The 13085-nt window shown below is 41.9% G+C and overlaps 1 protein-coding gene across 4 annotated transcripts in view; it reads right to left on the minus strand.

The window, feature by feature from the left end:
* slc4a11 (solute carrier family 4 member 11) overlaps positions 1-13085 on the minus strand; it is a 148966-nt gene that overhangs the window by 85607 nt on the left and 50274 nt on the right. For all 4 annotated transcript variants that reach the window (XM_083792571.1, XM_083792568.1, XM_083792570.1 and 1 more), the window contains exon 2: positions 640-690. In XM_083792571.1, the coding sequence (XP_083648697.1) occupies positions 640-663 (24 nt within the window). In that variant the 5' untranslated portion in view covers positions 664-690. The remainder of the gene's footprint in view (positions 1-639; positions 691-13085) is intronic.

The raw sequence follows: 13085 nt of genomic DNA on the forward strand, positions 1-13085 counted from the left end.
GAGAAATATGTCTATTATCAAGACCAGCTGAATGATTTGAGACATTTTAGAACCCGACAAAGTATTTTTATGTACAACATAAAAGCCTATATATTAAATCATGAAAAATTGCCTGTGTGATTTGAGTCTGGCTTATTAGGCAGGCTACAGAATATGCACATTCTAGAGCAGTTGTATAATATTATACATATATTTAAATTACAATAATCTTTTTTTTTTTTTTTTTTTTTTTTAATACATGATTGTTGTCATTAGGCCTGACATTTTAAATCCAACCTGAACAGTAATGGGTGAGTTGAACCCTTGCTCTTACCTTTTATAACCAAATAAATTCATTCAATCGTTCATTTAAGAGTCCTTGAGCAAGCAAGGACCGAATCATTCACACGCTCTAAGGGGCTGTTCTATGACCTTGCACTCAGACTGTAGTAGCCATCAATCAAGCAGTATCATGTATACATCGTCATAAAAATCCGGCGCTGGTATTGGTGCCAAATATTTAACAAATAGTATGGAATGGCACCTGTGAGCCTGATGGACAGGGAGATGACCTGAGCTGTACGTGCAATGAATGAATGAATGAATGAATGAATGAATGAATAAGCAAATGATGTATCCTTCTTTGAAACTCACACTCACCCATTTCTTGGAAGAAGTATCCATTCTTTGACATCCCAGAGGGAGGGGCCTCTGTGGAGAACAAGAGGAGAGTAGGTGAGTCTCTAGGCATAATGAATAACACAATTAACAGTGTTTTTTGAGGGCGCACAAGTTCACGAAGATATTATTTTCACAAATGCAAATTAACAGTCTTTTACATAGATAGATAGGTGGAGATCATTAGGCTTAGAGCCTATTTAGAATATAGATCAAATTCTGATGCAGGCATGTTCTTCCAAAATGATTCCTGACATCCAAGTGAAGAGCAAAATATTTCAGGTGCTATTTTGATTATTCACGATTTTTCAAAAATAGCAGAACTACAAGTTCGTAGCGCGCCACTCGGTGGCGGCGCGCTATGAGCTTGTAGATCTGCTATTTTTCAATAGCTCAATAGCTAAATTATAACATAACACCAAAAGGGGATCCCGTCCAGAATGGCTTAATAAAACTCCCAAAATACAACAATACCATTCATACCTATAGTATAGCCCTTCATGTGTTTTTTCTGATTATATATTATATGGAACAATCCATATACTGGGGATAGGATATCTTGAAATACTAATGAGAAATATCCTTTCTAGCTGTATTCTATTATGCATGAATTATTATATGGCCGCTGTGACTTTGATTCTTCATCTCAGGAACAATATCTATAGGTATAAAAGTTAAACCACCATACGCTATTCTGATAGTCACTGTAACATGTCCTGCATGGATGACCTGGTTAATGAGGAGGATTTCAGCGTAATATGTAGGGATTTTTTTCCCCTAGTATTATATGTACAGAATCCAATCCATGTTATTCCACCATGTTTGGGTGTGATCGGATTGGTTATTTCCATATTTTAGCAGAGAAAGTCTGATTGTTGGTACAGAGGTCATTGTGTGGGTGAAATAGGGCGGTTCCTCTCCATCTAGCTCTACCTCCCTTTCTTTACCTACCTTTACACCTACCTAAACAGAAACTGTTGGCTAATGGCCCCTACACTGTACACTGTAGGAGTTTTGTCGGCGAGTCATCAAATCGTTATGTATTTCACACTACAGGAGTCTTTTTAAAATGTCATTATATCTGTTCTGTGTGGCTTTCACACTAAACAATTGATCGCCGACTAGGCATCACACACTGCAAGAGTTCACCTTAAGATGCGATCCAGACCTGATACATATAGGCTACATCACTTGTTTATTAATCCAATTCATTTTGACATCTCACGCACGTGCAGGATGCCGTGATACAAGCGCCAGAACGACACAGTCACACAGGACGCGGACGCGCCTCTCTCCCTCTCTCTCTCTCCCTCTCTCTGCGTGCACGCCACAAACAGGAATAGCGAGGCTACACAGGGCGAAATGTTTAGCGTATAGCCTACACGCTACAGTGAGACAGGATGTTAAATCTTGATTTTCATTAAATAACTCTCTGTCTCTCTCCGTATGTGCGCGGCTGCAGTTTTATCAACATTATTCAAGTGAAATGCGTTGGTTTTTATAGACAGCAACATTGGGCTAAAGCTACCAATATATGTGGACACAGGGACCCAAGGAATAAAGGTTATATATATTATCATCTATTCTGATCATCTATCGATACAGTCGACAGACAGTCAGTGAGCACAGCTGTCCTGTGCTCTCATTGGCTGTAATATGGCCTTCTCGGTGTGCGGTCACAACCCAGTTCATACTGTAGGATGTCCAGTCGGCGAGAGAGCCAAATATCAAAGCTGCTAGATATTCAGAAACGGTCGGGAAGGCGTCGGCGAGCGCTTTTTATCTGCGCTATATTTTCTCACAGAGCCTTTCACACACAGCGAGCAAAACCTCGGCGATCAAAGACCGATCTTGCGTCAGATCGGGAGTGCCAAAATGTTCCCCGACAGCATAATCGGAGCAAATATCGTGCAGTGTGTACGAGCCATAAGGGAGAAATATGGGCATAATTACACAGACTATCAAACAGTAATAGACAACTTGAACTGTGTGGCTTCTGAAATATATATATATTTTTAATACGCTTCACTTGGCTGATAGTCAACACAGTAATGTGTTTTACTTTCACCACAGGAATCATTTTGAGTAAGTGGGTGCTATTAAAATGCTGAATGTCTCAATTTCCAGGGAGACTCTTCAAAGAAGCACAAATTGTGCATGCACACACGCACGCACGCACGCACGCACACAGTAAAATGCAACAGAATACATAGCATACATAGGAGAAGTTTAACACACACAAACAGAATATAAAATTCCATCATGTTTAACATCAGTGTGACAACATATGACAACGGCAAAAACCCACATGGGAAGCGTTATCAAATACAAAGTGAATTCAGTTTGCAGTGTGTCTACTGCTGGAGCCGGCGACAGCAGAGGGAAACGTGTGCGTCATGCGACACTGTGGATGTGTACAGCATGTGGATAGCGAGATACGACGACATAGGGAGATATAGAACAGAACAGGGTAGAGGGACATTGCAGGCTGTGTTGAAGGGCAGAAGGAGGGCAGAAGAGGATGACGCTTTTTTTGTTGTTTCCTTAAGTCAGGCTTTTCTCAGGCATTAAGCTGATGTGTTCACAATTCACATATTCATACTAGACCCCAACATCAGCCACATGCTTGCTGGATATTTCCCTGACGTGACTGCTAAAAAAATAAAATCCCCACGGCCTGCACGAATGCACACGGCGATTATCGAAGGGCAGGCAGAGACACATTCAGATAGGCTGACTGAAATATGGACACTCACGCACGCACGCACGCACGCACGCACGCAACTTATTCAAACATCCTCTTTTATCCTTCTCTCCATAAATGTTTTGCCAGGCAAAAAAGTGATCATCAATGCCTTTTCTAAAACATAGAATTTCATATTTCAACTGCCAAGAAAATTCAGTCTCTCTCTCTCTCTCACACACACATGTGCGCATGTCCCACAATTTTGTAACCCATTTTTCACTCCTGTGTCAATAATCTAATGTGATCCTGGTCTCTACACACCCTCTGCCAAGTTGCGCCAACCTAGAACAACAGAATTGAACTCATGCTTCCTTCATGCATGAGTGTCCAAGTTGCTCCTTTGCACCTGACAGGGGGGAATTTCCCTGGTTGGACATAGCACGTGGAAGGAACACGTTATTCCAACCAGTTTCTTTCCCCTCCACTGGTATTCGGGCGGCTGTGGCTCAGGAGGTAGAGCAGGTCGTCCAATGATCCCTGGGTCGGCGGTTCGAATCCCGGCTCCTCCTGTCCACATGTCGAAGTGTCCTTGGGCAAGACACTGAACCCTACATTGCCTCCAATGAGTCGGTCGGTGTGAGCTCGCCACCATTGGTGTGTGAATGTGGGAAGTGAGGACGCTGGCGTCGACTGTTCGCCGCTTCACCTCCCAATGTATGAATGAATGAACCGTTGTAAAGCGCTTTGAGCACTTGGAAAAGCGCTATAAAAATGCAATTCATTATTATTATTCATTATTATTCTATACTGCAGAGTGAGAATTGTCCTGTTGAAATAGCTCTAAATGTTAACTAAAGTAAGCAAATGTGTTAACATTGTGGAGCTAGCAGAGCTTCAGCTAGCTCTGTCCCACGAGTGGATTTGTTCCAGTGTCAGAGGGATGCCAGTGGCTGAGTGGACTGTGGTGAAGCTCATGTGCATTCATTGTCAGTAATTTCACTTCCAGCTCATGTTCTCCATCACATTCTTTGTTTCCTTGGTGGCAGCAACCTCTGCTGTAATCTACATATACAAACAGAACAGAGCAGTTGTAGACTGCCTGACACTCACTTTCACTTCATTATTCAGACTGAAAGCCCTTCCCACAGCAGCAGTTTCTGGGATGGGTGTTGCTGATTGGTTCACACCAACCAATCAAAATAGTAGCAATGCAGATGACGTTGTTGTCAATCATTGTGGCCAATCCGGTTGCTAACCAAACACTACTAGCATGTAAACAAACACAGTCAAATATGATGATGATGTTTCTAAAACCTGACGTTTCTGTAAAGAGGGCTATTTAACAAATGAACTGCTCCTGACGGAACGTTCCGCCAGTTGGAATCCAACCGGCAACTGATATTGGCGTAACATTCCGTCTGATAAGCTTTATTATTAATATCAAACCGGATCGCTGATTTATTTAAAAATTTCTTTATTTTTTGGCTTGGCCTTTCCTTCTTTAGTGATCCTAGACCGGATAGCGCATCAGTGCTGCCGTTCATCTCTCTTTATACAGGCCGACAAAAAATCGGAATAACTCGAAATCTACGGAGCTCTCCATGGATTGGATAAAACGCGCAATGTTCGGAGGTCTTTGCTGATTATCCGGTGATCTAGAGGGAACATTGGCACTTTCTAGAGCAAGGATGGCTTCATTTTAACTCGCTAGCATTGACACTATTTATTTAGCATCTAAGATGGCCGCCCAAAACAGGATGTGAATCCAGCGTGTGTCACACTACAAATGGCTCGGCAGTCTGCGGTTGGCTCAGCGTCCACCAGGTGGCAGTAGATGGGTTAATAGCCAGATCGATTTTGATGAATTGAACAATGTGGACCCTGTTGTAAACAAGTGTAATGCTTAATTGGGTCGTCCACTCACAGTTGACAGTCTTTGTATTGAGTTTGTGCTTAAAATGTACTGTAAATTCTACAAACTGTTAATAAATATTTCAATCAATCAATCAATCAATCGATACGGTCGCAAGTTACCACAGTGGGGGAAGCCATGGTTGTTTTTTTACGTCATCGAGTGACGGTGCTGATGGCCAATCACCAATTGGCTGAGCACGGAATGTGATGATGTATGATGATGATGATAAGAGCGCCCCTCACTTCACACAAGTGTGATTTTTTTAATGGCCGTGGCTCAGGGCTGGAGCCTGGCTAGTTGTAGAATGGAGTTGAGAGATGAAGGCTTGTGCCTCAAACTTATTCTACCCTGGCAAAATATGGTAAAATCAATGAGAAAGTCATAGTCTTTGACAACTACTATCAAGCTACGCTTGGGCAAAGCAGAGAGCATCAGAGCTTCACTATTGCAAGATGTTGGTAGAATATTAAGTGTGACTGTATGAACGTCTCTGTAAAATAATCCGTGCTTGGTCAACTGTGACGTCAATAAATGCAGGTTACGGCAATTGGAGAGCATCTTTGAAAGCTTAGTATAGTTCTGAATCAAATCAGCTGAACGAAGGTGTTTGTGTTCACTGCAGCTGCGCTAGCCTGCAGGTGTTTTATTGATGTGGTGAGCTGTCCCCTCAGTTTGACTGCAGATGTCAAGCATCTCTGACTTGAGCTGTTGGGTAACACCGGACACATAAAGAGATCAAGGCACCAGACTGGAAGGGGATGTGGAATATCAATGCTCTGGATGTGTGTATATTACTGTAGTTATCATTTTTGGCCTAGACATTCTTAAGATACTGTAGATAATTAACAAGCTTACCTGGATGAATCAAAACTCAATGTAAAGGTTAGTTTACTTATTAGATTGTACTGTAATGTTTATATACTGTATATAGAGGCATATATGTTATATATATTGCACCATTGCATTGTTATTAGCTCGTTTATCCAAGCCATTGTTTGCTATGAAGGGTTGTGTCCAACACGTGACATTCGGCAGATTAAGGATGCTGCAGGTTTGCACGCCTTGACAGGCTCATATTAATAGCAGCTGTAGGAGGAAGAACTGTCTGGTATGAAGCCACACAATCACTTCAGTCAGATAGTTAAAGTTCAGTAATCAGTCTTGGTGACACTATTGCAAAGGCATGAGAAAATACCTCTGTGACAAACGGCTTCAATTATATAGAACCTCTAGACGCACATGAGCCACGACCACACTTCCTCATCACGTAGAGGTACCTACATGTGCGCCAGTGAGCGGAGGAAGTGGTTGGGAAGCACGAGAACAGATGCTATTGACACAGAGCGTCTCACTTGCATGAAGAACTGTGCTCAGGTCTGAGTCAGGACAGTTACTAACTGAAGGATTGACAGGTGGATGATTAAAAGGAACGTATACTATATGGTCCTGTGTGTGTGTGTGTGTGTGTGTGTGTGTGTGTGTGTGTGTGTGTGTGTGTGCGTGCTTGCGTGTGTAGTTTGATCGAGTGAGTGAGTGAGAGAGAGAGAGAGAGAGAGAGAGAGAGAGAGAGATTTGATTGAGAATGCAAAACGTAGATGCAAAATCATCATTTGTTGTCTCCACCATGTTTTCACAGGTAATCTCCATTGGACTGATTGTTTTTTCACATCAGCTTAAACACCTCTGGGGTCATGGGATCAAGTTTGATATTTCAGATCCCATTCCAAGTTTGCAGGCTGTGGGTACTGTAGGCAACCCGGCTTAGCGGAGACCACACTTTTCTAGTTTATCCTCATTTCATGCTTGCCAGACACAGGTTTTGGCACAGAACCTGACCACAGACACCATGATTTATGCAGCGGGATCCTTCCTGTGCAAAATGGGAATCAAATATCCTGCCCCAAAGCTCATGTATTTGCACTCAATAAGTGATGAGCACCAGTTCCTCTGAACACACACTCAGCGACCATACTTTCAAACAGACTCTCTAACGACAATCACTTTCTTCCTCCTGTGGACTATTTCGAGATAATGAAATGCACACACTGGGTTTAAGATTATCCATTTTGTCATGAGATCTTTTATATAATATATATTGGAGTAGTTTTTTGTACATGTGTTCTACGAACAGCAATATGTTAGAAACACAGGATTTAACTGTAGGGTGCAGACATTAGGTCTATGTCTTACGGAAAGAAGAATGACAAGAGAACACCCAGATTAAAACTCGCTATGACAACTGTTGTTAAAAGGAAAGCTCATTACTAACCAACGGGAAGTCAGAGCAGGCTAGACCGGTATCACTCACTCACTCTCTCTCACACACCTCATGCACACCTCATCACATAACGGCATTTTGATGCTAAGCAAAGCTATAGAAATGTGGAAATGTTTTGCATGCGAGTTGGATCCTGCTTTGTCCTTCCACTGTAGCCTGCACTGTCAGTGGGTTAACAGCTATACAGTGTAGTGCTTGTACCAACTCTGAACTCAAAATCCTCAGGCTTTATCAAAGGAGAAATGGCAAAGCACCTACAGTAAACAGTACACCCACTTGGTGTATTGACATTGTTCTCTCGAAATGTCAACAGAAACTGTAAAGACGATTCTTCAGGATAGAGGTGTGCATCTTCATTGGCCTGTGACCAGTGTCAGAGTGGGGCTGCAACTATTGATTATTTCCTCATTATTATTATTTCCTATACATATCAATTAATCGAATATTTGAGAAGCATTTTTGTAACCCATTTAGACCTGAGAGCAGAGTCTACAAATGTCTTCTAAATCCAGACAGTTTTCTATATCAGTGGTTCTCAAACTATTTCATGTCAAGGACTCCCAAAAATATATTTAATTGGCCGCCGACCCACATCTGAAAATATGTTGTTCCAGGGACCCCCCAGAAGCACATAGTTGAGTTAAAAACGTCCGCTCTGAAAAAATATATAATCGAAGATTTGCACATGTTTTCCCGATTAAAAAATATATAGCAGATCGTAGTGCGGCGCGCTACAAGCTTTGTAGATCTTCTATTTTTCAACAGCTAAAGTTGAAAGTAATGGTGCCACCGATGTGTCCTCAGGTCAGGGTTAAAGTAATGTTTTTTTATTTTATAGCCTATGTATCAATGAATTAACACAAAAACATCCCTGATTATAATACTACCCTGTTTTTTAGGATATTTAAAAACGTAGTCTTATATTCAGGCCAATAGGGTATATATTTCTATTTACATTTTACGTAAAGGTGTCACTCAAAAATAGTTAAAGTAGATGATAACATAATATTGTCTATATCGCAATATATATAATATATATAATATATATAAACCTGAGATATTTTCTCTAAAATCAAATTTTATTCAAATCGATTATACATTTTTATAATTTATTAAATCAATTTGTTTGATTAACTGTTTCAACCCAACCACAGAGCAGTGCACATACAGTACTATACATAAATATAAAAAATTATGTTGGAATATACTGGCGTCTGAGACACGACTACATAGGGCCCAAACAAGCCCAAACAGATGACACTTTGGAGCTTGTCCAAATGTAGCTATTGTATACAGGTTGGCAAGCTAACGTTAGCCAATAGCTAACATTAGTGATGTCGAGCTTGAAGGATTGAGGGCAAACCATGTCTTCATGAGTCATGTAAGGCCAAATAGTACACTCCTTTCAGTAAACTAAAAACTGACTTGCATAGCAGGTTAGAGTTTGCTTTGGTGCACTACTACATAATAGTAAGTTTAGCATGCAGCCGCAGGTTAAATCGCATTCAGCTACTTCTACACACACTGACCTAGATCCCATGAATGTGCATGCACGTGCACATCTCTTTTGTTTAATGTCAAACATATGGAATTACCCTGTTTTCTGTGTTACTATATGTAAAATGAGTATACATGTTGAACATGCGCTGCATATGCACAGTTCATACACACCACCTTACACTTTGGACTTCTGTGAGCATTTTGAGTCAGTCCTTTCATCATAGCTGGGCACATACCTGAGGGAAACATCTGTATAGTGCACAAAGACTTACAGACCTCTCATCATTATGTGGGCACTTTCATGTACCAAACCAACCTACGCCATGCACCGCTGTGAGCTGGGCTTCCTCTACAGTACACTTCCCATGTTAAGTCAGTCCTTTCATCGCCACCTGTCACTATGTACATGATATCTCTGTCACTCAGAGGAGTGGTGGTGGTTTAGGTGGTTTAGGACTACGTAAATTTAGTAGGGCACGCTGTCATCAGTATCAGGCGACTTCCTTCCTGAATCGCACAAACACAGTAGTATAGGTAGTATATGCATGTTCATGTTGCAGCTTTTGTGGTAGCTCCGTTTGGAACCTCATATCTACGCTTTAGCTCCGAGAAGAGGTTCCGTGTCAGGATATCCCTGCATCGGTAGAACGGGGGTTGAGCCTTCCAAAAACTGTGGCGAAAACCCCTTTCGCAGTATCGTTTACAAAAAGTAAAAGGTATTTCTGGTCAGTTACAGATGATAAACTTAGGACAGGCACGTAACATCTTTAGATAGAGATGAAACAATCGCTTACAAAGCTTATGAAGTCAGCCAGTACCATGTTTTCCCAATGCAATCTTACCAAAGCATTACTGCGCATGCAGACAGGCGTTGACTGGACAACATCTTTATTTAAAGGACAACTTTAAATAAACGTGCAAAAACGTGCAAAAATAACACTCATCTTTTACTTTCTCTAATAACAACCTACAACATGAACCTTGGTTGAAAAAAAACTAAAGTTGTCCTTTAAGCCTGATTTAAATAAATCAGTTGTTTCACCCCTGTTTTAAAATGTGACGTGCCTGTCCTAAATATATCATCTGTAGCTCGGTTCTAATAGCCTACTTTTACTTTTTGGAAACCATACTGCGAAAGGGCTTTTCCACAGTTTTTGGACGGGCTCAATCCCATTTTCTACCCGTGCAGAAATATCCTGACACGGAACCTCTTCTCTGCCAGGAGTAGGTTTGATTGCCCGCGTCTCACTCTTATTCATTATTTATTAATAATGAAATTTGCAATGTCTTCAAAGGAGTGTTCAAAGGAGTTGAATATGTTATTTAATACTGTAGTTTTTATTAGAAGTAATTTTTGTTTATATTTACAGTCAGATGTTGGATTGCTTGCTAAGAGTGAGGAGTAGTGAGGCTACTCGCTGTAGGTTAGCGACGGTATTGAATTCTGTGACCGAAACTCTTAGGCCCGTTCAGAGTATGTCAAGGCATTGCGGACTCCCCAATGGCTTAAAGGACAGCCAATGAGGAGAAAGTCACAATAAAATCACTACCGTACTAGCGCAGTGACTGAGTATAGACCACCTTGCTCCACAAGCAGGTAAAAATGGTTTGGCTACAAACTGTTGGCTAGGAATTCACACAACAGAACATTTTAGGTTAACTTCATTCACAGTGGAGGCATAACTATGATCATCACAGTCACGCCTAAGGTTTCTTGGCCTTATCACTTGTTTGAAACAGTTCTGGGATTCTTTCTTCTTTCTCTCTAATTTGTTAACACATAATTAGGTACGTAGGTCTATTCCACCATAAAAAGATTACTTCACACACTATAGAAGCACATCCTTAAGCCCTAACCACACCAAAGGGTCAAGACGGTTTTAGCGTTGTCCCTGCGGTGATATGTCTTGTTGCACGTTGACCCACATTGACCCTAGTGATTCAACGCATGGATTTCAATGGCCCAAACCACACCAAAGGGTTGAGACGATTTTAGCGTAAATCCTTGCAACCGGGCCCAGGCCGTAGCGTAACGGTCTGGGCACCGGACTGGTAATCCAGTCGCAGTGTGCCGCGGGTTCGACTCCCGGACCCGACACGGCCTTTACTGCATGTCATCCCCCCATCTCTCTCCCGTTTCCTGTCAGCCTACTGTCTGTCCCTTCAAAAATCAATAAAAAGGCGTAAGCCGCAAAAAAATATCTTAAAAAAAAAAAAAAATCCTTGCAACCGTTTGGACCCAAGGAGTTGTATGGTGACCCTTTGGTGTGGTTAGGACTTTAAAATGACGACATACAGAAGGATGAAATCCATTAACGATTAAAAATATTAAATGGAGCTAAATGAAACAGACAGTCAAATGCTTTGATGACAGGAGGTGTACTGTAAATCTACAGACAATGGTGTCATGAAGATGTCTTGAAAGGTTTCAATAACATTTTGCGAGAGTTTGAAGCTAGTGTCAGAAAAGGTGAAGGACGAAAGGCAAAACTGCTTAAGATGAGACTGACGAATGAAAAATTTTAAACGCTGCAGCTGCATAGCAGCCTGAGCCGTCTTGGGACAACTTTCTTTTTCTCTTATTCTTGTAATGAAAGTTATTAAAACAACTTTTGTTGTTTCCATGTTGACATATTTGGTAACTGTTGTATAGCCAAAAAGTAAATATAGGCTTCATACTTATATAAGTCTCGATCTACGAGCTAGCACAGTTGTTACTATGCCAACACTCCCCATGGAGAGCGATATAATGCAGGTTACTGGGCTGCAGGTATATGCAGAGCAGATGCCTGAAAGCCCCCAGGGGGGACAGCCCTGGAATTTACAGGAGGTGAGGCAGCAGAGTCTGCAGGGAGAAAAAAAGGCCAGAGGTATGCCAGCGATTAAAAGGTGCCCCTCGCTGCGCTTGTAGTAAGATCTACAAGCCAAGCATTCTCGGAGGGCTGGAGCCCGCATCAGCGGGGAAGAAGGGGAGAGAAGAGGGATGAAGGGGGGAAGTGACGAAGAGGAGAAGGAATAAAGAGAGAGGAGGCGGGAGCTTTTGTTGGCTAATTGTGCCCATGGGCTAATTTGGCACCGGGCCTCGCTGCGTCTGTGGTCACAGACAGAGCCCAGGCAAAGAGGGAACTCCTCCAGCTGCTCTGCTCCGTGGCCATTTGGTTCTGACTCTTAACAAGAACAGAACCGGCAGTCATGTTGGCCTTCTTCATTGGAGTTCAATAATTGCTTCTTTGGGCATTATAATACAGAGAGAGAGAGACGAGGTACAGCATTACGGGGGGTGGGGTCTGTCCGGTGGAGAGTTCCGTGAGGTGAATGATGTATAGTGGGTAGTGTGGCCGCAAGATAACATTTACGGATAGTGGAAGGTTCTAAACCCGCTATATGTGGCTAAGGCATGGCATATTATGTTAGGGACCTTAGTGCTTAAGAGAGAGACTAAAGCCCATGACATGGTGAGTACGAGTTGTATGCCACGAGAACACATAGCGTGACACCCATGCATCTGATGTTCACATACAGTACACAGTGGGGCTCAGAGCAGGCAGGTGCTGCACCCCTGTAGGCAGTTCAGGGTCATGTTCAAGGACAGATGCACAGATGGCCACACAGGATGTTCTGGAGATTGAACTTATGTTCCTACGAAAACATTTGAAGACTTAATGCTTCCGTTTACTTCAGGCTCCACAAGTCATGGTATTCATGCCCGGCCTATACTGTGTACATATTGTTTCCTGGTGTGTTTTGCCAGTATTATAATTGTCTTTTTCTTGTAGCAGTGTGAGGTAGGCGTTTAATGAAAAGTGCATGAATAATGAAGTGCATTGTTGTAATTATTACTGTTATTATTTATGACAGCAGAATGAATTGTGAAACAAAAACAATCACCAGGCTTTTGTTTTACTTCTAAATTTCTCTAGAGGAGAATACTACGTTGCAAACACTGAATTGTAAATTAAATGCAGGCGTTCTGGGGAAACAGCACTCTGCTTGTTTGTCAAACTCACTGTAAGCCTGCAAGGTAACATAATCATCTGCAGTTCCATTGG

This window comes from Protomyctophum parallelum (genome assembly GCF_964188405.1).
Source record: "Protomyctophum parallelum genome assembly, chromosome: 20".
NCBI lineage: Eukaryota > Metazoa > Chordata > Actinopteri > Myctophiformes > Myctophidae > Protomyctophum > Protomyctophum parallelum.